Source organism: Ictalurus punctatus, chromosome 4 (assembly GCF_001660625.3).
Source record: "Ictalurus punctatus breed USDA103 chromosome 4, Coco_2.0, whole genome shotgun sequence".
NCBI classification, from domain to species: Eukaryota; Metazoa; Chordata; class Actinopteri; order Siluriformes; family Ictaluridae; genus Ictalurus; species Ictalurus punctatus.
In genome coordinates, this window is record NC_071284.1 from 18,446,047 (window position 1) to 18,473,029 (window position 26,983).

A 26,983-nucleotide genomic window follows, 5' to 3' on the forward strand; every position below is an offset into this window, starting at 1 on the left:
AAATAAATAAAATCTTTGTTAAATATAGGTGTGCAACAATTACTGGCACCCTTTTACTTTGTGCTAGCTCACTTTGCGAAGACACCAGCTCTGAGTCTTCTCCTATAATGTCTGATGAGGTTGGAGAATACATGACAAGGGATTTGAGACCATTCCTCCATACAGAATCTCTCCTATCCAGATCCACAGGTACTTTTCCATATGGTTACCTTTCTGTGTGTGCCAAAACCACTTCTGGTGTTTAAAGTTAAAAAACTTTATCTTGCTTTCATCTGACCATAGAACCTGAGCTCATTTGAAGTTGCAGTAGTGTCTGGAAAACTGAAGACACTTGAATTTGGTTTTAGATGAGAGTAGAGGCTTTATTTTGAAGCCTTTCCGAACAACTTCTGGTGATGTAGGTGACTTCGGATTGTAGTTTTGGAGAATTTCTGACCCCAAGATGCAACTAACTTCTGCATGTCTCCAGCTGTGATCCTTGGAGATTTTTTGGCCACTGAAACCATCCTCTTCACAGTGCGTTGAGACAATATTGACATACATCCAATTCCAGGTTGATTCATAACATTTACAGTTCACTGGAACTTCTTAATTATTTCCCTGATTGTGGAAATGGGCATTTTCAATGCTTTTGCTATATTCTTATAGCCACTTCCCATTTTGTGAAGCTCAACATCTTGCCGCACATCAAAGCTATAGTCCTTGATCTTAACCATTGTGATGAATGACTAAGGGAATTTGGCCTATATGTTATACCCCTGTGAAACAGGAAGTCATGGTTGAACAATTTCCTGCTCCTAGTCACCCAGCTGTACTAATAAAGAATTTAAATATCAATGGGAATATACTTCAATATCTTTTTCTCATACAAATTCATGGGGGTAGCATTAATTGTTGTACACCTATATTTAACAAAAATATATATATTTTTATAAACCTGTGTTGTGTTTGCAGTTATTTGATATCCATAAGAGCAGAGTATTTCTGCAATTTTTTTTTAACAAGAGGGTAAACAGACAATTTTCACAGCTTTCTTGGCTCATATTTACCAAGGGTGACAATATTATTGGAGGGCACTGTATATTCACAAACCCTTTAAATCTGTGTGTTTATATATGTAACCTTTACAGTTGCTCCAGGAAAAAAGATCCAGTTGGCAGTATCAGGAGGATCAAGGTTATCCTCCAGTAGTGTGGGTTTGTGGGCAATGTTGACCAGTAGTATATTATCCAGTCCCCAGCAAGACTCATAGCCATTAGGCCCCAATGCAGCCTCCTGGGACCACCTCAGGTGCACAGCCTCTCCCTTAAAGGTTGGTGGCACTGTAAGCAGATGCACCACTGTGCTGCTGTTTGTAGGTGCTCTAGAAAAGAGAGAGACATTGAAAGATCATTAATTTAATTGAGCAATAAACAAAGTTCAACAAATTTCTATAAAGATCAAGTTTGATGGACTGAATAGTCTTGTTGACAATGAAATTTATATTTCCATATATATATATATATATATATATATATATATATATATATATATATATATATATATATATATATATATATATATATATATCACACTTTATACTATATATTAAAATATAGTACATTTCCAGTATAGAATAAAAACTACTGCAGCTGACAGAAAATCAGCACAATACTGGAAAAAAGTTGTATTGCATAACAACTGATCTAGGGGGTTATTGTGGCTGGATGTCTGTGCAAGGAGGATTAAGGAGAAACCTGATCTTCTCCAAGGTAGTCCAACCACTTGAAATGTTCAGTCTATAGGAGACAGTTATGCTGGGATCTGAATAACTGAAACGGCAGGATCCAGAGCCTAAATAAAAACACATCCATCCAAAAACATTTTAACAAGAACAGGATAAGCTTACTAATACCTAGATAGAATATTTAATGTATTAGCATCAAGCTAAACTGAATGCCATGGATAATTTTCCACCTATTATTTCCATCTCCTTTCATGGGGTGGCTATAATCCATTGGTATTCTGAGTACCCTACCTTCCCTACTCAATCTGGCCATGAAAAATGTATGTCCTCAACACTGTAGAGCTACAGAAATCAATGACTGAACCTCAATTGCTCTGGGGTATGTGGTGCATGAGGGAAATTCTGAGGCAGGCTGATTGTGACAATAATATTGGAGTTTTTAAGAAGGAGGACTAAAGATATAACTGAAGATCAAGATTTAAGATAAATTACAGATGGAGACTAAAACGTGGATTATTTTGAATTATGAAGAGATATCATGGTAAATTGTTATTAATAAGGATTGATTATAATACTTCAGAGGATACCATTGATATAGCATTAACAGTGTGGGACTCATGTCTACAGATCTGTTTTTCAGCATGTATCTTAATATGCTTAATATGAATTGTCTCCTCTTTTCCATTAACAGGAGATGAATGAAGATCTGTGTAAATTGTGTTTTCAAAAATCTAGTAGACTATCTAGCATAATTATACTGCCCTAATGACTGAAATTTATATAATTAGCCTTAATTTAGGTTTATGGAGCTCTTAAAAAATATGACTTTAGGATTTCATTTTAAGATTATAAATTGTATTTTACTGTATGTTTTACATAATTCATGCAGAATATGATCCACATTTTAAACAAAAGTGAAATGTATTTACCATGCATACATACAGTTAGTTATGCATTGAGTTTATATACAATTTATTACTTACCCAGTGCAAACTGTAGTACTGAGGCAGTGGTTGTATTAAGAGCCACTGTGATCTAAACCAACAACAGAACCCAAGTTATATCAAAATCCACTTTTTGATATAAAACCCAAGTTATATCAAAATCCAAGCAAAAAATCTACTTTTTCCTACAGTCATGTGAAAAAAACAAGTATAAACCATGTAAATCATTGGCATTTTTTTTTTTTTTACATATTTGGACAAGTAAACATTTGATCCTCTTTGAAACAGTGCCTATTAATACTTTACACATGCTATCAAATGACACATAAAATTGACATTTTGTAGTAATTTTCACAATTTAAATGAACAAGAAACAGATCAGTCACCTGGAAAAAGTAAGTACACCTCTACCTTTATCACATTAAATCCATAAAATTAGAATCAGGTGTTCAAGACTGGGTTCCAGTGATTAGAACCTGCTTAGGGAGTGCAGGTAGAACCTGTCTAATATATACCCATCTCATATTTAGTGTCTGGTGCTCCCTTTGTTATTGAGATCTGTAAGGCCTTCACAAAAAATGTTGTGGATGCCCATGAGTCTGGCAAGGGATTTAAAAAATCTGGCAAAGATTTCAAACGACTGTGGATTTGTCCAGGACTGGCCATTCCAGCAAATCCAGCCCAAGAGCACACCTTTTGATGCAAAATGAAGTCTCCAAGAACTCCCAAATTTTATTACAGGATCTGCTAGTAAGTCTTGCAACTGTTGGTGTCAAAGTGCATGGTTCTACAATCAGAAATAGATTGCACAAATTTGACCTGCATGGGAGGCGTGCCAGGAAAAAGCTCTGGACAGACAAATCAAAGATGCAGTTGCTTGCAGACATGTTTGGCGCAGACCAAAGACAGTTTTTCAGGAGAAGCACCTCATACCAACTGTGAAGCACAGTGGTGGAAATGTTATGGTTTGGGGTTGCTTCACTGCCTCAGGGACTGGACAGCTTGCATTCATTGATTGAACCATAAATTCTGCATCATATCAAAGAGTGCTTGAAGGTAATATGAGGCCATCTGTCCAAAAGCTGAAGTTGAACTAAAAGTGCACCTTTGAACAGGATAATGATCCTCAGCACACTAGCAAATCCACCAAGGAATGGCTCAAAAAGAAGAAATGGAGGGTTATGGAATGGCTTAGTCAAAGCCTGGATTTTAATTCCATTGAAATATTGTGTGAGGATTTTAAACGAGCAGTACATGCAAGAAAACTCCCAAAAGTCTTGCAGCTGAAAGAACATTGCATAGAAGAGTGGTCCAAAATTCCAGCAAGCATGGTGGACAACTCTTCAAAATGCCTACAAGAAGTTGTTTCTTCTTAAGCAGGCAATACTAGCTTCTGAGGTCAAGGGTGTTCTTACTTTTTTCACAGAAGAATATCACATCTATTAATGTTTCGGTTGAATAAATGATTAAAAACACTATTTTTTTTCTTTTGGTTTTGGCAAGTATATCAACTTTACTAATAGTCACTGTTTCAAAGATGCTCAAATGTTTGCTTGTCCAAATATGTCAAAAAATCCAACAATTTCCATGGGGTGTACTTGTTTTTTCACATGACTGTATGAGCTGATAAATTGTATTAAATTTATGTACATGTGTTCTATTTGTGTTTACATAATGCCAAGAAACAGCATAAGCTATAATCTTCAAGGATTAAAAAGGACCCCCTTACACGACATACAGTGGGGGAAATAAGTATTGGACGCGTCAAACTTTTTTCAAAAGTCAAATCAAAACAGTATTAACTCAGGAAATCCGGAAATATAAAGAATTCACAACATTAAAGTCCATAAATAAAGTTATGTATAATAAAGTGGAATGACACAGGAAAAAAACTATTGGACACACTAAGAAACAGTAGTTCTCCAAGACAAGGTAAGGCAAGGAACCAGCTGAAATAATTAAGTAATTATACCTCCTATCTGTGAAAATTAATATCAGCTGGGTTAGTAAATTGAGGGTCTATAAAAAGGCTTTTCATTACCAAGGTGTCACACAAGATACATCTCATGATGGGTCAAAGTAAAGAGCTGTCCCAAGACCTTCGCAACCTTATTGTTGCAAACATTGATGGAATCAGATATAGATGTATTTAAAAACTTCTTAAATCATCCAGTAAGCACCACTGGGGCATTATCTGCATCTGGAAGCAATATTACTCCGTCATCAACCGGCCACGCACAGGAGCTCCTCGCAAGATTTCTGACCAGGGAGTCAGAAGAGTAGCCCAAGAGCCAAGGACCACTTGGAAAGAGCTCCAGAAACACTTGGAGGCAGCAGGTGCCATCGTTAGAGAGAAAACAATAGGCAATGCACTCCACCACCATGGCCTCTATGCATGCTCAACCCGCAAGATTCCATTACTAAAGAAAAGGCAGATCGAAGCTTGTTTAAAGTTTGCTACAACTCATTTGGACAAGCCTATGAAATACTGAGAGATGTAGTCTGTTCAGACGATAGCAAAGTTGAGCTTTTTGGCTGTCATACTACACAAAATGTTTGGAGAAGAAATGGCACTGCACATCACCCTAAAAACACTATACTAACAGTGAAGTTTGGAGGTGGAAGCATCATAGTGTGTGGCTGTTTTTCATCACATGGTACTGGCAGACTTCATATAATTGAAGGAACGATGAATGGAGCCCTTTACCGGGAGATTCTTGAGGATCTGCTGCCATCCACCAAGATGATGAAGACGTGGTTGAATATCCCAGCAGGACAACAGTCCAAAGCATACAGCAAACCTCAATTGGTTTTAGGGGGAAAAAAATCAAGGTGTTAGAATGGCCCAGTCAATCACCTGACTTGAATCCAATTGAACAAGATTTAAAGACAGTGTGCTTAGAAGAATGTGCCAAAATCACACCTGAATATTGAGGCTGATTAATTTCTTCATACAGGGACCCTCTTGAAGCTGTCATTACAAACAAAGGCTCCTCTACCAAGTAATAAATAAATTTCAGTTAGCATGTTCAATACTTTTTACCTGTATCATTACACTTTATTACACATAACTTTATTTATGGACTTTAATGCTGTGAATTCTTTATATGTGTGGAATTCTTGGGTTAATACTGATGACTCTTGAAAATTTCATGTGAAAAGCCTAATAGGAAATATATTTACTGAAAAGAATTTTGACACATCCAATACTTATTTCTCCTGCTGTAAATAAGGTTCTGTGTATTGAACCGAGCTGATCCAATATTTGTTTAGATGATATGAAGAGTTTATAGGGTGATAAAATATTTAAATCAAATGCAGACAATGATATGCAAATTAACATGCAACATTTTCACCAACACCAGAATCAGCATCAACACCAGAATCAGCATCTTCGCTATGAAAAGTTTATCATCATGCATCCAACAGCTATGCTGGACTGGCAACAGGCAACCCAAGGCCATCTCATTGGAGAGCAGCAGCAGTGGTATATGCACTGTACGGGTGGAGGATTCTGACCATGAGACGTTGAAACATTGCTGGGGCTCCAAACAGCCAAAACGGAAAAGTGACAAATTGGTGTAACCCAAAGGGAGTGATATGGGCAGTTTTTCTCGAGATATTAGAGTCAAGGGAATCTGACAGTACCCCTTGATTATGTCCAGTGTCGAAAAGTGTCACACACTTTTTGGACATTGAACTTTTAGCTGTGGGAATTTGTCCATATTACTTGCCATATGAATTATCTTCTGCCATACTGATCAGTGTTTACATTTGACAGTCAGCTGATGAGGAAGTGGCATTTGATGCAAAACATGCCACTGTTGCTAGGTTATAGTCTCAACACCCTGAACCTTTTGTGGCCATTACTGGAGACTTTTACCATGTAAATCTGGACACCACTCTCAAAACTTTCCACCAGTTTGTTGCCCTGGCCCCACTTGTTAGATCATCCCATAACCTCATCTTGCTAACAACTCTGTTTGTTCCTACAGTTCAAAGGCAGCCTGTCCCCACAAGGACTGTGAGGAGGTGGTATCGGGAAGGATTGGGATGCATTATGCAAGCCACATGGGGATGATATAAATAACATTACTGACTGCATTACAGACTACATAAATGTTTTGTGAAGATACCACCATCCCAACCAGAACTGTATGGTGTTTTCCTAATAATAAGCCTTGGATCACCAGTGACCTGAAGTATCTGTTGAATAAAAAGAAAAGAGCCTCCAGGTCTGGTGACAAGGATGAGCTGAAAAGGGTACATCACGACCTGAAGGCGAGACTGACAGAGTGTAAGGACTCTTACAGATAAAAGCTGCAAAATAAACTCCAGCAAAACAACATAAAGGGGTGTGTGGTTGAGCATAAACATGTGTGGTTGAGCATGAAACAGATTAGAGACTTCAACATTAAAGACCATCAGCAGTGGAGGCAGACTGGACGGCGCCAATGAGCTGAATGTGTTTTTTTAACAGGTTCAGCACAGGACCCCTAGCTGGGCATTCCCAAACTGGAGGAGTCTTCTCATCTCGGACACAAAATCAACCCCTACTTTGACCCCCATTGCTGAGCAATCCTGATCACATCTCCCCAATTCCAACCACCACAGGGATGACCACACTTTCCTGCATGACTGTGAAGATCAGCCAGGTTAGAAGACAGCTGGAGCAACTTCACCAAGGCAAGGCTGCAGGCCCTGATTGTATCTGTCCAAAGGTCCTGTGCTAACCAGCTTTCTGGTATCCTACAATGCATCTTTAACCTGAGCCTGATGCAGGAAAGGATACTGGTGCTATGGAATACATCTTGTTTGGTGTCGGTACCTGAGAAACATGCTCTAGATCCTCTTCAGTTTGCTCATCAGCCTCATGTGGGTGTGAATGATGCTGTCATCTACCTGCTACAGCATGCTTACTCTTATTTGGATGGTAGGGGTGGTAGTGTGAGAATCATCTTTTTTTTTTTTTTTCTCCAGTGCCTTTAATACTATACAACCACTTCTATAGAGTGAATAGCTGCGAAGGATGTTTGACTATCTGTTGGTTAGGCCCCAGTTTGGGGAGCTCCCTGTCTGATGTGGTGGTTATCAACACGAGTGCCACAGGGAACTGGCCTGTCTCCATTTCTGTTCAGTCTGTATACCTCAAATTTAAAGTATAACAGCAGAAGTTCTCTGATGACTCTACGGTGGTGACATGTATTAGAGATGGGAAGGAGTCAATGTACAGGGATCTGGTGGAAAACTTTGTGGAGTGGTGCAGCAGGAATACTTTGCTCCTTAATAAAAAATTTAAAAAAGACCAAGGAGATAGTGGTGGATTTTAGATCAAAAACTGTGACCAAGCCCATAAACATCATGAGTGAGGAGGTTGGAATTGTTAAGCACTACAAGTATTTGGTCTCTACTTGAACAACAGATTGGACTGGAGGACCAACACAGATACTGTGTATAAGAAGGGGATGCGCAAACTCTATTTTCCGATAATTCTATACTCTATTTTCAATGTATGCACCAAGATGCTACCACTCTGTGGTCGCAAACCCCATCTACTATGCTGTCATCTGCTGGGGCAGCAGCATTAGTGTCAGACATGCCAGCAGGATCAATAAACTCATTCGCAAGGCTAGAACAATCATTGGATAGTTCCAAACTATCTGCTCTCCATCTACTGCTCTCCATCATGGACAATTCATCCCACCCCCTTCATGACACACAACAAAGACACCAGAGCTCATTTTCCAACAGAGTCATTCAGCTCCACTGCCATAAAGAATGTTTTAGGAATTCATTCTTACCATTCACCATAACACTGTACAACAGCTCATCCCTGAGTGGTAGATGAACACACTACAGCACAACCATCTGTCCATACTGTTGTATATACTATTCACACTCTTCTGTACATACAGTGCCCTCCATTAATATTGGCACCCTTAAATATGAGCAAAGAAGGCTGTGAAAAATTGTCCTTATTGTTTAACCGTTTGATCTTTTCTTAAAAAAAAAAAAAAAAAAATCACAAAAATGCTCCGCTCTCATGGATATCAAAACAATTGCAAACACAACACAGGTTTATAAAAAAAAAAAAAAAAACACAACTGCTAAATATAGGTGTGAAACAATTAATGGCACCCCTATGAATTCTTAAGAGAAAAATATATTTGAAGTATATTACATTTTCACAAAATTTACACCTAGTGCTCCAGGGTGACTAGGAACAGGAAATTGATCAACCATGACTTCCTGTTGCACAGAGATATAAATATGAGGTAACACATAGGTCAAATTCACTTAGACATTCATCACAATGGGCAAGACCAAGGAATATACAGTATCTCTCAAAAGTGAGTACACCCCTCACATTTTTGTAAATATTTGATTATATCTTTTCATGTGACAACACTGAAGAAATTACACTTTGCTACAATGTAAAGTAGTGAGTGAACAGCTTGTGTAACAGTGTATATTTGCTGTCCCCTCAACACAAAGCCATTAATGTCTAAACCACTGGCAACAAAAGTGAGTACACCCCTAACTGAAAATGTCCAAATTGGGCCCAATTAGCCATTTTCTCTCCCCAGTGTAATGTGACTTGTTAGTGTTACAAGGTCTCAGGTGTGAATGGGGAGCAGGTGTGCTAAATTTGGTGTCATCGCTCTCACACTCCCTCATACTGGTCACTGGAAGTTCAACATGGCACCTCACGGCAAAGAACTCTCTGAGGGTCTGAAAAAAATAATTGTTGCTCTACATAAAGATAGCCTAGGCTATAAGAAGATTGCCAAGACCCTGACACTGAGCTGCAGCACGGTGGCCAAGACCATACAGCAGTTTAACAGGACAGGTTCCACTCAGAACATGCCTCGCCATGGTCGACCAAAGAAGTTGAGTGCTCGTGCTGAGCATCATATCCAGAGGTTGTCTTTGGGAAATAGACATATGAGTGCTGCCAGCATTGCTGCAGAGGTTGAAGGGGTGGGGGTCAACCTGTCGGTGCTCAGACTGCATCAAATTGGTCTGCATGGCTGTCGTCCCAAAAGGAAGCCTCTTCTAAAGATGATGCACAAGTAAGCCCGCAAGCAGTTTGTTGAAGACAAGCAGACTAAGGACATGGATTGCTGGAACCATGTCCTGTGATCTGATGAGACCAAGATAAACTTATTTGGTTCAGATGGTGTCAAGCATGTGTGGCGGCAACCAGGTGAGGAGTACAAAGACAAGTGCGTCTTGCCTACAGTCAAGCATGGTGGTGGGAGTGTCATGGTCTGGTGCTGCATGAGTGCTGCTGGTACTGGGGAGCTACAGTTCATTGAGGGAACCATGAATGCCAACATGTACTGTGACATACTGAAGCAGAACATGATCCCCTCCCTTTGGATACTGGGCCGCAGGGCAGGATTCCTGCATGATAACGACCCCAAACACACCTCCAAGATGACCACTGCCTTGCTAAAGAAGCTGATGGTGAAGGTGATGGACTAAACCCTATTGAGCATCTGTGGGGCATCCTCAAACGGAAGGTGGAGGAGCACAACGTCTCTAACATCCACCAGCTCCATTATGTCATCATGGAGGAGTGGAAGAGGACTCCATTGGCAACTTCTGAAGCTCTGGTGAACTCCATGCCCAAGAGGGTTAAGGCAGTGCTGGAAAATAATGGTGGCCACACAAAATATTTACACTTTGGGCCCAATTTGGACATTTTCACTTAGGGGTGTACTCACTTTTGATGCCAGTGGTTTATACATTAAAATGGCTGTGTGTTGAGTTATTTTGAGGGGACAACAAATTTACACTGTTACACAAGCTGTACACTCACTACTTTACACTGCAGCAAAGTGTTATTTCTTCAGTGTTGTCACATAAAAAGATATAATCATCCACCCATCCATCCATCTTCTACTGCTCACTCCGTCTTCAGGGTCACGGGGGAACCTGGAGCCTATCCCAGGGAACAACAGGGTGGGGTACACCCTGGACAGGGTGCCAGTCCATCGCAGGGCACAATCACATACACACTCACACACCCATTCATACACTACGGACACTTTAGACACGACAATCAGCCTACCATGCATGTCTTTGGACTGGGGGAGGAAACCGGACTACCCGGAGGAAACCCCCACAGCACGGGGAGAACATGCAAACTCCGCACACACATGGCCCGGACCCTGGAGGTGTGAGGCGAACGTGCTAACCACTAAGCCACCGTGCGCCCAAGATATAATCAAATATTTACAAAAATGTGAGGGGTGTGCTCACTTTTGTGAGATACTGTAGCTGTGTGGCAAAGAGTTGTTGAGCTTCACAAAATGGGAAGTGGCTATAAGAATATAGCAAAAGCATTGAAAATTTCCACCATCAGGGCAATAATTAAGAAGTTCCAGTCAACTGAAAATGTAATGAATCAACCTGGAATTGGATGTGTGTCTATATTGTCTCAAGACACTGTGAAGAGGATGGTTCGAGTGGCCAAAAAAAATCTCCAAGGATCACAGCTGGAGAATTGCAGAAGTTAGTTACATCTTGGGGTCAGAAGATCTCCAAAGTCTGAAAGTAAGAAAGTCTCCAACTAAAATCCAAAGTCACCTACATCACCAGAAGTTGTTTGGAACAGTTTCAAGCAAAAAACCTCTACTCTCACCCAAAAACAAACTCAAGCGTCTTCAGTTTGCCAGACACTACTGGAACTTCAAATGGGATCGAGTTATATGGTCAGATGAACTAAAATAATGCTTTTTGGCAATAAAAAAACAGAGGTGGTTTTCGCGCACACAGAGGAGGTAGCCATATGGAAAAAGTACCTCATGCCCATGGCTAAATATGGTGGTGACTAATGTTTTAGGGCTGTTCATCTGTCAGAGGACCTGGCCATTTTATTAGGATACATGGCATCAAATATCTACAGATAGTAAGTGAAAACCTGATTGCCATTGCCAGAAATCTTAAAAGGGGCCGTGGTTGGATCTTCCAGCAGGATAATTATCCAAAACATACATCAAAATCAACACAAAAATGGTTTACTGATCACAATATCAAGGTCCTGTTATGGCCATACCAGTCCCCTTACTGGTGAGGCATCATAGGAGAAAACTCAGAGCTGTTATCTTGGAAAAGGAAGGTAGCACAAAATATTAACTAAAAGTGTGTCAATAATTGTTGCACATATATTTAACAAAGATTTTTTTTTTTTTTGGATGAATCTGTGTTTTGTTTGCAGATGTTTGATATCAATGGGAGCAGAGTGTTTTTGTGATTTATTTTTTTTTAAACAAAAGATCAAAAGGTTAAATAATAAAGACAATTTTTCACATGCTTCTTTGCTCATATTTACCAAGGGTGCCAAAATAAGTGGAGGACACTGTATGTATATCTGTACATTCCCAACCATCTGTAGATACAGGAGTGCTTGAAAGTTTGTGCAACATTTAGAATTTTCGATATATTATATAATATATTATATAATATCACTTGGATAAATATGACCTAAAACATAATCAGATTTTCACGGAAGTGCTAAAAGTAAAAGTAAAGGGAACCCAATTAAACAAAGTAGACACAAATGTTATACTTGGCCATTTATTTTTTAAAGAAAATGATGCAATATTACATATCTGTGAGCATAACCTCTAGGATTAGCAGTTAATTTGATGGTGAAATTAGAGTCAGGTGTTTTCAATTAATGAGATGACAATCAGGCTTGAGTGAGTTGCCTGTTTTATTTAAAGAATAGCGATATAATAATAGGGCTCTATAAGTCTAACCCTTCACAACACATGTTATGGAAATGCATCATGGCATGAACAAAGGAGATTTCTGAGGACCTCATAAAAAGAGTTGTTGATGCTCTTCAGGCTAGAAAAGATTACAAAACCATCTCTAAAGAGTTTGGATTCCACCAATTCACATTCAGACAGACTGTGTACAAAAGAAGGAAATTCAAGACCATTGTTACCATCCCCAGGAGTGGTAGACCAACAAAGATCACTCCAAGAGCAAGACGTGACGGTTCACGAGCTCACAAAGAAACCCAGGGCAATTTCTAGGCAACTAAAGGCTTCTCTCACATTGGCTAATGTTACTGTTCATGAGTCCACCATGAGGAGAACACTGAACAACAATGGCATGCATGGCAGGATTGCAAGGAGAAAGCCTCTGCTCCCCAAAAAGAACATTGCTGTCCATCTGCAGTTTGCTAAAGATCACATGGGCAAAGCCAGAAGGGTATGGAAAAATGTTTTGTGGACAGATGACACCAAAATAGAATTTTTGGTTTAAATGAGAAGCGTTATGTTTGGAGACAGGAGAACACTGCATTCCAGCATAAGAACCTTATCCCATTTGTGAAACATGAAATATTTGCTGAATATAGGCCAGGACAGCTTGCCATCATTGATGAAACAGTGAATTCTGAATTATACCCGCGAACTCAAGGAGTTGCAGTTATTGCTGCACAAGGGGGTCAAACCAGATACTGGAAGCAAAGGTTCATGTACTTTTGCAACTCACAGATATATAATATTGTATCATTTTCCTCAATAAGTAAATGACCAAGTATAAGGACCAAGGAACCAGCTCTCACCATGGTTTCAATAGATTGAGGTGGTATATTTGATGTGCATTACCTCTATCCATTTGCTTGACATCAAAGTTGACTTCTCCAAATTGCCGTATGACCTCAACGGGTCCTTGCCACTTTGCAAGTAATTTAGAGCTCGACATGTGTAGTAAGACTTTTTCCTCCCAGGTCCAGAATGTACTGAATTTCATTTTTACTGTTAGAAACTCCATCTTCCCAGTTTTCCCTAATGACATCCAAGATGCTGGAGGGCTTCCACCTGTACAATAATTAAAATAGGGAAAATCCCACAGAGAGTTGTGGGACCTCTCATACTGCAAATAATAGGGGCTCAAGCCACTTGTCCCAATTTCGAGTATCCCCCGTGAACGAACTTACGAATCATGTTTTTTACTGTTTGATTTAACTACTTTACCAAGCCATCTGTTTGTGAATGACAAAATCTGGTGTGATTCAGTTAGTATGTGTGTGCATTTCTGCAAGGTGGTATCTATCTCTCTCGCTCTCTCTCTCTCTCTCTCTCTCTCTCTTTCTCTCTCTCTCTTTCTCTCCCCCCCCCCTCCCTCTCCCTCAAAGAGACACAAATAAATAGACCTGCGGTAATAAGACACTGGTTTGACTTGCCTCCTTTCTCTCCACAGGTGTCGATTGACCATGCTCCTGCTGCCATATACTCTTTCAGCCATGATCGACTCTGGAGCAGCTGGGAGCAGCTGCATGCTCATCTGCTCCAACACCCCTTACATGTTCAAGCTCTGGATGGTGGGCCCATAGGAGGAATATCAATCACCTACTGCACTGAACCCTTCTTGATTTGTGTCAGCACCCTGCACAAAGAACGACTATTCCTATTAATCACAGTCATGAACAAGTACTTGATGTGTTGAGATTCCCATGGGATTTGCCAGGACATACTGGTTCACCCACAGTCTCACTCATTGTCTTCAGTCCCCTAATCTCCTTGCTGCATCCACTTCACCAGCTACAGGTTCATTCCCCCTCTGTATCAGGAGTTCAAGGAGTTTTCAGTAAAGCCAAGACCAGTAATCTTCCTCCCCATTGTCCATATGACTGCACCATTGAGAGTGTCATGGATGAGCGTAAGGTCACATCTTTGAATGAGTGACCTGTTCCAATAACTGTAAAAGTGATGCAGCAGTTCCTGGGGTTCAGGAATTTCTACAGGAGATTCCTCCAGGGTTTCAAATCCATGACATTGCCCCTCACCTCATTGCTTAAGAAGGGGTACAAAAAGCTCTGATGGAACACAGCTGCATAACAAGTATTCAACCATCTCAAGAAGGCATTCACTATAGCCCCCATCTTGAAACATCCTGACCCTCCAAGAAATCCAGTGTTGAGGTAGATGCGTCATTATCTTCAACTGAACAGAACTGTGACATTGGTAACAGGGAGCTCCTGGCAGTTATGTTGGCCCTGGAAGAGTGGAAACACTGGCTAGAGGGGGTGCTGCTTCCATTCATGATCTACACAGACAACTAGAACATGGAATATATAAAGACAGCTAAAAGGCTGGACTCTCGATAAGCATGGTGGGCACTATTCTATATCAGGTTCCAGTTCACTCTCTTGTATCCTGTTCTTGTCTCCAAGAACACTAAACCTGACTTCCTCTCATGTTTATACCCTACTCCTCCTCAAGAACAGACTGAGGAGCTATCTTACCACCTTCCCATTCTGTTTAAACTTGGGTGGTGGACAAAATGATTGACAACGTCCCGGAGCAATGAATACCCTCCCAGCGCTCGACCAGCAAAAATATGTGCCACCACGTCTACAAGACAAGCCCGTCATTTGGGCACACTCCTCCCCAGTGTGCCCAAATCAAGTGGTGAGAGCCAACCAAGAGATACTGTAAGCCAAATTTCATCATAAGACTTATGGCTCCTGGGAAATAGTTCTCTGACCGTAGTTCTGTCCTCTATTTCTGATTATGGCCCAAACTTTGGTTAACACCTCAGAATCTTGTCCTGTATATGGCTTTCATCCGAAGCCATGCAACCAATTATGGTTGGAAATTGAGGCCTAGCCCAAACCTGTTCCAGCATGACAGTGCCCCTGTGTACAAAGCAAGGTCCATGAAGACATGGTTTGCCCAGGTTGAAGTGGAAGTGTCCAGCACAAAGCCTTGACTGGGATGTTTACTTTTGGCCATATAGTGTATAGTCAAAGACAATATTTCACCAACCTCACACTGGAAATGTACTTAACTTTTACATATGTAAGGAAATGTAGACTGTTGTCACCAGTCATTAACAATTACTGGATGAATAACATATGAATTACTGAATGTCTGTAGTTTGAAACTGCCATAATATTACGTGGACAGTAATCATAATTGACACTTTTGTGCTGTCAGTTAATTTTGCCAATTTTAGCATAGCTTGAGGGACAGTTATCATTGTGGTGAATTTCCTGTGCCAATTTGCCAGTAATGGCTGCACCTCCTCTTTAATTTGAAATAACAACATCTAATGGTACCTAGGCACGACTGTGTTCAATATTCTAGCATACTAATAGGCAATACACATATACAGACATTAATCGCCTAAGAATCCTTTCATATATATCTAACTAATGTTACCATGACCATCTATTTTTAGTCTTAGTGAATTGATGACACGAGTCATTTATCATATAGTACGTGCATGAACGGGCCCCATGCCAACAACCTAGCCCTTATCCTGTAAAGTCTCACAAGCCGATACCATATATTGACAAAACAAGCATTTAACAAACTGCTTAGGCTATATCCACATTAATCTGGATAAATTTGAAAACTCATCTTTCTCTCTACATTTTGGCCTTCCATCCACACTAAGACAGCGTTGTGGTCCAGTGAACATGGAGTTCCCTTTCAAAGGGAACTCAAATGTTGCGTGAGCTGGAAGTGCACCATGAAGTGTCATGGCTAATATGTAGAAATATAAATTCCATAGTCCGTAGTCTTCTTGGAAGAACCGTGTTTATAACCCCACAAGGATGGATTATTTGGCCATTGTGACAGATAGACAGTATGGCTATTTTACTATACCAAATGTGGAGGTGGTGCTTGCGAGCCACCTCTCTCCATTGACAGCAGCAAAATCAGGGGGGCCGGCTTTATCATCCAGGTTGTGTAACACTATTTCAGCTTTGGTTGGCGAAGCCTATGTGGCAGTGGGTCTTGCTTGTGGGTCTCAGCATACAATAGCAGTGTTGCAGGCAGGCAGACCTGCTGAATTGTGAGGGAGGCACAGAAAGTGAGTGTGGCAGCCTGCATCCCCCCGCAGAAAGCCAGGTGGACTGGACGGCCACAGTCACATCCTGCTAATAGGTTTGATTGACACAGGGAGCTATTGTCTCAAGCCGGAATGTTGATTTATCGGCCAGAACTATGGAAACTGTGAGTCTGGCCCCTGAGGGGCACCAGCTCATACATGGCCTCTCAATCAAGGTTATAGAGACCATGTTAAATGCTAGAGCACCATCCATGAGAAATTGTATGCATTCAGGTGGCAAGTTCTTTGTCATGGTCTGAGGAACACCAGCGAGACCCGCTATAGCTATAGTCCAGGAATGCTTCTCAGCAGGGTTGGCTCCTTCTACAATTAGGGTCTACGTGGCTGCCATTTCAGCTTGCCATGCCTCTATTGATGAAGCCTCTGTGGGGCAACCTCCTCTAACTTCGAGGTTTATGCATGGTGTCAGATGGCTGAGGCCCATCTGCAGACAGCTTCTGACAAGCTTCTGACTCTAAAGGTAGCTCTTTTGGCTGGCCCTGACATTTCTGTTGCCGCTTCCTGCCATGACTTTGCCCCTGGATTAGCCAAGGTCTCCCCATATCCTAGGCTGGATTATTTCTACGTACCCATGTCTGCTGCCCAGCCTGTGGTGTAGCAGGCTTTCTCCTCTCCTCCATTCCTTACAATGGAACAAGGAAGATTGCACCTACCATGTCTAGTGAGGCCTCCTTGTACCGCTCCGGCCAGTAGTGTAAGTCAGAACAGTTGCTGGTCTGTTTGGCAGTGACAGTAGAGGTGATGCTGCATCAAAGCAGCACATCTCTGGATAGTGGAAGCAATCTCTACTGCTTATGAGGCGCATGGTCTCGCTATACTTCCTCAAAGGCTTTATTTAAGGGGTACCCTTACAGGATGTATGTTCTGCAGCTGTGTGGTCTACGCTGCATACATTCATTCAGTATTACAGTTTGGCGTTATTGGCAAGCTCATATATGTTTAATCATAAGAGTTAATATCCTCTTAGAGTTTCAGTAAAATTTGCCTAAAATGCTTAACCAAGGCATACCAAAATTAAAATTAAAGCTGTTCTTGAACCATTTGGAGTACATGAATGGTTTTGGTCTCTTTTGAAAGGTGCCACTCTGAAGCTTTTATCTCCAGAAGTCAGAATCATGGTAAGTGCTACTGCTATTGAGTAATAGAAGTTTTAACACACTGAAACCGAAGGGTTTTTTTTTTTTTCCGACCTGATTTTTTATTTATTTTATTTGTATACGGATGCTTACACCTGGGACCTATTAGCTGGAAAACACAATTAAACCACAGAATGAAGCCTTTCCTAGTCCAAGTTCAAATTTGATATCAATACCAAAGAAAATTAATATTTTACACATTTTTCTTAGGACATGTTCATGCGTTTCTACCAAATTTTTTACCGAAAACTTTTGGAGACTTCAAAGGGCCCTTGGTAACCATGTACACATACCTAGGATAAAAATTGTTGATTGTAGCTGCTGTTGTGATTGTATCTTTAAATGGTTTATAACAGTCGAATCACAATATTCTTAGCTTTCCAACAGTATATGGCATGAGTACCTACGTACTACTTGCATCTGTGTAAATGACAAAGTTCTCTAATAACACTGCAACAAAAACCATGTTAAAATTCCAAATGCCAAGGCAATATCTCTACTGGACCGCACTCCCTGGAAGATTCCCGTTCGCAGGGATCTATTGTCTCAAGCCAGAGGGTTGATTTTAACACCCTCGGATGGAACTATGGAAACTGTGAATCTGGCCCATGAAGCGCACTAGCTCATAGATTCAGGTCCCTCAACCGATGTTGTAGAGACCATGTTAAATGCAAGGCATGTCAGTCAGACCCAGTAAACTGAGCAATGGCTACAGTCCTGGAGTTCTTACAGGAAGGTTTCTCAGCAAGGTTGGCTACTTCTACAGTTAGGGTCTACGTGGACATCATTTTGGCCAGCCACACCCCTATTGATGGAGCCTCTGTGACAGGCCATACCCTCAGTATGACAGAGTGGGTATACTCGTTCCCACAGCATGGAGCTCACACAACGTTGAGTTCCCTTTGAAAGGAAACATCTGGGTTATGCAAGTGACCCCATTCCCTGAAAAGGGAACAAGACATTACATAGCTTTGTCATACTGGGGTATGCCTGTAAATTGCATCTGCACTTCAGACCAAGAGAAGCTTATGACGTGGCTTACAGGCGCCATTTTATGTTCACACAATGCGCGATATGTCACATAACCTGACCATGGAAGGCCTATAAATAGGCGCGATTTTACACAGATACCGATAACACATGAGTTCCCCCAGTGTAACGCTCACGCAACATGGATAAATTTGAAAGTGGATAAGTGGATAAATTTGAAAACGCCATTTTAGTGTTTCAGTGTGGACTGATTAAACAGAGATATTAAAAAATGATGAAATTTTAAGTCATGTGATGCAGTCATGTGACCCATGTAACTCAAAACAAACAAGATGGTGGACGATGTACTGCAGTTGTTAAATATCATTGATAGCGTTGTTAAAGGTTAATGTCACTTTATACAACCTTCAGATTGCATTTTTAAATAAACGCCTGACGGAAATGATGCAGGCCGAAGCTTTTATGTCTTATGCATGTGCATTATAGGGATATAAGTGCTTTCAGCCGTTTCAGTGTGGACAAGCAATTTTTGGAAAATGTTTTAAAAACACCAATATAGATGGAGAACATTTTAAAATGAAAATGCAATTTTCAGATCTCTATCCGGATTAATGTACAGTGCCCTCCACTAATATTGGCACCCTTGGTAAAGAAGGCTATGAAAAATTGTCTTTATTGTTGAACCTTTTGATCTTTTGTTTAAAAAAAAAATAATAATAATAAAAAAAAAATAAAGTACTCAAGCTCTCATGGATATCAAACAATTGCAAATTCTAAGCACAAATAACAATTTGCAAACTTTTATTCAACTCCTGAACCAGATGCTCTGTGGAACTTTCTGGCAAGCTGTCTCTCTTCTAGCTGGAGTGACCGAGTAAGCAAAATAACTATATTGTAAAGCAGCAATAGTGTTCCCAAATTAAGAAACTGTTTACAGTTGACAATGATAGTCATCTAATAACATTTTACCAGCTTTATCTAAGATTTTGGGTTTGTTGAATCCATGAGAGATCAGAACAATTTGCTGCACACACTATCACTGTCTAATTTATAGCCAGGACATACTTGCAGTGTAAATCAAAACAAAATCCTTTAAGTGGCATTTCATTATTGTTCCACTGATGACTCACTCTGCCTCCTGCCTCCACTAAGGACATTGCCCCTTCTCCCTGCTTCCTAGTGTATGTTGCTCCCCCACCTTGCTTTGTAGAGGATGTCACGCCTCCATCTGGATTTGCAGTGGAGGTCACTCCACTCTTTGTCTTTGGCTCTGCCCTGTGGTAGCACCTAAGGTAGATCACTACCCCCAGCACGTCATAATTCCTCATTAATTGCTCTCACCTGTGTCTGATTATGCCTTGTCAGTGCCACTATTTAAGTTCTTGTTTTTAAGTGTCTTACTGTCAAGCTTTTGTTGTAGCTGTTTGCTTGTATGTCCTTAGACTCATTCACAATTCATGTTCATAGTTGTTTTCATTTTTTTTGTTTGTACTTTACAGTAAATTATCTGCATTTGCACCCCCCCAGCTAGAAGTAAGCTTTCTGATTACATAGTGTCCCTGGATGGCTTTACTGTTTCATCATGTATGACAGTAAAAGATGGTGTGATTATTGACTCCAGTCTATAATTTTAAGCTCATGTAGATAATATTACTAACACAGCCTTCTTTCCTTCTTTCAGTGCAGATTTTGACACCATTGATCATATCCTCCTTGATAAACTAGAAAATATTGTTGGAGTTAAGGGAATGGCCCTCTCCAAGCACAGGTCTTATTTGACTGATTGTTATCAGTTTGTAGATGTAAATGGTGACTTCTCAAGTCAAGTCAAGTGAGTTTTTATTGTCATTCCTCTATATTGGTTATATAGATGAGCCCATGGGATGGGTGAGAGGGGGCATCTGCAATACTGGTAGTTTTACAGATGCAGTGGTTATTGTATGAGGTGTTGATGGTGGGCAAAGAGACCATGATCTTTTCAGATGAGATTATCTTCTCACAATCTGCTGTAGGGTCTTGTGGTCATAGACTGTGCAATTCCAAAACCACACAGTCTAGCTGGTCTATACACGATTACACAAATCTTTTTTGTGATTGTTGTGGCCAAAAATGCTTGATTTTGTGGCAGCTTTTATCAAAATTTTCAGACTTAAGAACTACAGTGCTGTGAGTCCTGATTTCTTCTGTTGTTGTGCATATCTCATACTAAATAGTTTTAGATCTTTAAATGAAATACAACATAAAAAAGGTATGCTGAGTAAACACAATGCAGTTTTTATTTATTATTTTTTTTTATTGAAGCAAAATAAGTTATCCAACACCTATCACCCATGTGAAAAACAAATTGTCTCCGTAAAATTAAAATCTGCTTGTGCCACCTTTAGCATCAATAACTGCAACCAAACTCTCCCAGAGATCACAGCACTGTCTGGGAATTTTGGCCCTCTTCTTTGCAGAACTGCTTGAGTTCACTGGAGGGTTTTTGAGCATGAACTGCCCATTTAAGGTCCTGCCACACCATCTGAAATTGGTTTGTCAGGACTTTGACTAGGCCACTCCAACAATTTTTTTTGACCTATTCAGAGGTGGACTTACTCCTAGGCTTTGGATTATTGTCTTGCTGAATAATTCAGTTGAACTTGGTTTCAACTTACAGACCGAAGACCGGACATTCTTCTTTAAGATTTTTTGGTGGTGAGCAGAATTCAAGTTTCCCTCAATTAATGCATGTTGCCCGGGCCCTGAAGCAGCAAAGCAACCCCACACACTTCCACCACATGTTTGACTGTAGGTATGATTTTTTTTTTGTGTAATTCTGCGTTTGGTTTATGCCAGATGTAATGGGACCCCTGTCTTCCAAATAGTTCCACTTTTGACTCCTCAATTCACAGAACATTTCCCAAAAGGTTTGTGGATCATCAAGGTGTGTTTTTGCAAAATTCAGACAAGCCTTAATGTTCCTCTGGGTTAGCAGTTGTTTTCACCTTGCGACTCTTCCATGGATGCCATTTTCGCCCAGTGTGTTTCTGATAGTGGAGTCATGAACAGTGACCTTTATTGATTCAAGAGAGGCCTGTAGATCCTTTGATGTTGTCCTTGGCTCTTTTGTGACTTCCTGAATTAGTAGTTGTTGTGATGTTGGAGGAATTTTGGAAGGTCCGGCCAATTCTGGGAAGGTTTGCTACAGTTTTTCCATGTGGAATTAATGCAGTTCTTTGGCATCGCAGAGACTTTGATGTATTTTAATCACCTTCTTCCTCTTCATTTCTGGAATTTCTTTCAATTTTGGCATAGTGTGTTACTAGGTAAGACATTTTTAACCATTTTCATGCTGTTAAAAAAGTTCTATTTAAGTGTTGATTTGATTGGACAGGACTGGCAGTAATCAGGCCTGCTTGTGTCTAGTCCAGCTGAATCCCATTATTAATGTAATTTCTTAGATTTGGGGAATTAATAACAATGAGGGTAAATTCATTTTCAGGTGGTATTGGATAACCTTTTTGCTTCAATAAATTAAATCATTTAAAAACTGTATCTTGTGTTTAATCAGGTTGCCTTTGTTTTGTCTTAGATTTTCTTTAAATTTTTTTAAACAATTTAGTATGAGATATATGAAAGAAATCAGAATGGGGCAAATACTTTTTTCATAGCACTGTACTTCAATTGGCAACAGATAGTGTTTAGAGTCCAAGAGAGGTCCTTTGTTATGTGCACACCAAGAAACCTGGAGCTTTTGACTCTCTCCACAGTTGTTTGGTTGATGTGCAGTGCCAAGAGGTCTACTTGGATCCACCTGAAATCGACAGTTATCTCTTTAGTCTTATCGATATTAAGATGTAGATTGTTGTCTCTACACCATTCTGCAAAGAAAAACCCATTCATAACAGTACATCAGCTCCAAAATACCATCCAGGATATAGGCTTATCTGTGTAACAAATAAGAGAAGACTTCACCAGAGTAAATACAAAGTGTTCACCACAAGATGCAAACCATTCATAAACCAGATTAGAGTTTAGCTGAAACAAAAAAGCACATACAGTTCTGGAACAACATCATATATACAGATTATACAAATCAACTTGTGTTTGGTAATGTCTATGGGTCCCAGACTTTAGATAATCATTGACTGCAAAGGATTTGCAACCAAGGATTAAAGAATTACCATTTAATTTATGATTGTTTGTCCAGTTAACTTTGGTCCCTTAAAAAGGGGGGGGGGGGGGGCATATAAGAAGTGCTCTAATTCCTACCCTGTTTACTCAATTTGGATGTAAATACCATCAAATTAAAGCTAAAAAGACTGCATATTCAGTTATCTTCATTATTTAATTTCAACTCCAATATACCGTGATAGACAAATAAAATACAATACATTTGTCAATGTCCAAATATTTGTTTACCTGACTGTATGTGGAATATAATTGTGTCAAAATTGGATATGGTTTTGTACATTAGTTTATCTACTAAAGGATATAATTACCAGTTCTCTTTCCCCAAAGGGTTCACAGAAAGTGACTGCTTTACCATACAAGAGCATACCACACTGCTCCCCCACCTCACAGTTACTACAGTTTGACCTGAGAAAGAACAAGACAAAGTTAGCATCATTACCACAAGAACAAATGTGTAGGCAATCTCCTATATACCCACCAGATATTGGGATCTAGTGCTCCTTGCAGATTAGAGTCAAAATCATCACGAAGAACTGCATGGATTCCATGTATTTCAGCTGTGCAGCATAAAATAGAACACCACACATAAAGACTTAACTGATGAGCAAAATAGAAAGTTTCACTTAAAAGATTTGAGTATATTAATTTACTTATTAGCTTACCTAAACTAAGCTGCAGTGGAGGTTCTGTGGGAGCTAAAAGAGAAACAGTAATATAAATCTCAAATTTCTAAGGGCAATAAAAGTGACAGCTAGAATAATTTATACAGAGATATATTGTAAAAAAATATGTGGAAAACCCTCCTCCTTGTTGAGTTCAGGTGTATCAGCCACACCCATTGCTAACAGGTGCATAAAATCAGCACATGGACATGCAATCTCCATAGACAAACATTGTAGAATAGATTACACTGAAGAGGTTGGTGACCTTAACGATGGCATTGTCATAGTTTGCAAAAAGTTTAAGCTTGTGTCAGTTTGTGAAGTTCTGCAATGCTACATCCTCCCCAGTCTATTGTAAGTGTTACTATTTTGAATTGAAATTGTCTAGAAGCAACAACAGCTCAGACACCAAGCGGCAGACCATGCAAGTGGGGCCACAAAGTCCTGAATCATATAGCATGAAAAATTGCCTATGCTCTTTTGCATCACTGACAATGGAGTTCCAAACTGCCTCTGGATGAAACATCACCACAAGAACTGTGCAGTTCAGCAATTGTGTTTGAGATCAAATGATGCATATGAGATGATAGATCCAGATAAACAACCTGGAACATGGCATCATTGTTGGCAGACTGCCCAATATTTGGGTGAGCAAAAGTATAGGAACAGTCTGGAAGTTATCTGAAATTAAAATTAATAACACTTAATATTTAGTTGCATATCGTTTGGTTGAATTTTTATTTTGTGATATTTTCCAGGCTTGAACTGAGGATAAACCAACATGAACAAATAGCTGTCTTCAGGAGAAAACAAGCCACTTTAAAGCTGAGAAAAGAGAGAAAATCAATCAGAGCAATTGCACAAGCATTGGGCATAGCCAATACAACAATTTGTGACGTCTTAATAAAATCCCGCCTATTTATAGGCCTGTGGTGGTCAGGTGATGTGGCATTTCATGCATTGCATGATTATAAAACGGCACCTGTAAAGCACATCATCAGCTTGTCTTTATCTGAAGCAAAGGCACAATTAAGGGCATACCCTAGTATAACAAAGTTATGCAACGTCTCTGTCCCTTCTCAGTGAGCAGGGTTACATACGTAACCCAGAAGTTTCCTTTCAAAGGGAACTCAATGTTGCATGAGCTTCATGCGGTGAGAACAAGTATATCCACTCCATCATACTGAGGGTATGGCCTGTTCAAAAATCTGTGAGCCTGAGGCACACTTCAAGACCCTCAAGCCCAGGATGGAATCCATGTCCAAACTGTAATACTAAATGAATGAACAGTTTAGACCCAAAAGATCCATTGTAGCACACACATCCTGAGGAGCCGACCCACCTAATGGAAGGAGCCCTTATGCCCAGAGACGTAGCGAGACCATGCACCTTATAAGCAATATAGATATAAGCAATATAACCACTATCCAATTAGAGATATGCTGCTTTGACACAGCATCACCTTTACTGTCAATGCCAAAGCAGACCAGCAACTGCTCCGACATACGCCACTGGCCGGTGCAGTGGATGTAAGTACAAAGAGACATACTAGGTGCAATGTCTCTTTTTCCGGTGTAAGGAACAGAGGGCAGAAAGACTGCAACACGACCAGCTGGGCAGCAGACGTAGGTACTTTCGGAATATAATCCGGCCTAAGATATAGGAAGGCCTTGGCTAATCCAGGGGCAATGTCAAGGCAGGAAGGGGCAACAGAGAGAGCGTGTAGACCTCCTACTCACTTGAGAAAAGTCAGGGCCAGCAAAAGAGCTACCTTTAAAGTAAGAAGCTTCTATGAGGCTGATGCTACGTGCTCAAATGGGGAACCTGACAGACCTTCCAGGACCACCGAAGGGTCCCAGGAAGGCATGCGTGGTCTGCAGTTGGGCCTCAGCCATCTGACATCATGCATAAATCTTGATGTTAGAAGATGTTGTCCCACAGAAGCTCTATTACTTGGGGTGTGGCTGGCAGAAATGGCTGCCACATAGGCCACTTTAATTGTAGAAGGAGAAAATGCTGCTGAGAATTGTTCCTGTAAGAAGTCCAGGACTATAGCTATTGTGCAGTTTACTGGGTCTAATTGACGTTCCTCACACCACGAGACAAAAAGTTGCCACTTGAACGCATACAATTTTCTTGTGAATGGTGCTCTAGCATTTAACATGGTCTCTTCAACCTCGGTTGAGAGTCCAGAATCTATGAGCTGGTGCCCCTCAGGGGCCAGACCCACAGTTTCCATAGTTCTGGCCGAGGGTGAGAAATCAACCATCTTGCTTGATACAATAGATCCCTGCAAATGGGAATCTTCCAGGGAGTGCCATCCAGCAGGGATATTATCTCTGAGAACCAAATTTGAGCTGGCCAATACGGTGTTACTAGAAGTGAACATTCACTAGAACTTGTGGGAGAGCAATGGGGGAAAGGCATATAGGCATGACCTTGGCCACGTGTGTACAATGGAATCCATACCTTACAGTGCAGGAGGAGTGAGGCGAACCACAGCAGGCAGTGTATTGTCTCCTTGGAGGTGAACACATCCACTTCCGCTTGGTGAAACCTCTGCCATAAGGACTCCACTACTTGTGGAACGGAGCCTCCAATCCCTGGGTCTCAGCCCCTGCCTTGACAGGATGTCTGCCCCCACATTCCACTTGCCCGGAATGTACATTGCACTCACTGACAAAAATTATCCCTCCACCCAGAGAAGAATTAGTTGTGCCTCCCTGAACAGGGGGCCTGAATGTAACCTTCCCTGTGGTTGATACAGATGTGACCTTTAAGAATGCACATTTTTTCACACGATTTATCACGTGTGATCATGCAGTACTCTTCAGGCACACTTCTTAGAATGTAAATTAATTTGTTGTGCTTCACACAATAACCACCAGGTGGCACATGAAACAACAAACTGTAGCTGAACACAGTACAATAAAAAAAAAAAAAAAAAAAAAAAAAAGAATGTGTGGTCGAATGGTTCACATAAAAATATTATGTTTCTGAACTTATGATAAACCTAATTTAAACAAGTTTCTAATTACAAGATTGAATTATATCAAGTGAGCGTGATCGAGCCACATAGTACAGGTACAATAATTGTAGTATTTAAATGTATTTAGCATGGCTAAAATGTATGTGCTGGAATAGCGCAGCAGTAACCAGCAGGGTGTAGTAAGCCAGCTACCAGGCTTCGAGCCTCGGCTGAGTTGAGAGGGTTCATTTAATGAGCTTTTTTTCTTGCAATGTAGAACGTTGCTCAAAGTAGCAATGAACGATTTCCATCGTTTCCTTTTTTGCCAATGGAACTTTTGTTCTTTTCTTAGATAAAAAGTTTTACCATTTTAAAAAATGGTTTAAAATGAACACAGAAGTCCACACACTGAAAAAAGCTAATTGAATTTACTTAATTCAAATTCGTACATCTGTTCCATATGATTGAATTGAGTTACATTAACATAATTTGTTTTC

General features: G+C 40.3%; 1 protein-coding gene across 1 annotated transcript in view; it reads right to left on the reverse strand.

The window, feature by feature from the left end:
* reln (reelin) overlaps window positions 1-26,983 on the reverse strand; it is a 610,589-nt gene that overhangs the window by 373,211 nt on the left and 210,395 nt on the right. Inside the window, exons 5-10 of the mRNA XM_053678020.1 lie at window positions 23,519-23,551; window positions 23,335-23,413; window positions 23,165-23,261; window positions 2,710-2,761; window positions 1,737-1,833; window positions 1,123-1,363 (exon numbers count right to left, since the gene is read on the reverse strand). Coding sequence (XP_053533995.1) covers window positions 1,123-1,363; window positions 1,737-1,833; window positions 2,710-2,761; window positions 23,165-23,261; window positions 23,335-23,413; window positions 23,519-23,551 — 599 coding nt within the window. The remainder of the gene's footprint in view (window positions 1-1,122; window positions 1,364-1,736; window positions 1,834-2,709; window positions 2,762-23,164; window positions 23,262-23,334; window positions 23,414-23,518; window positions 23,552-26,983) is intronic.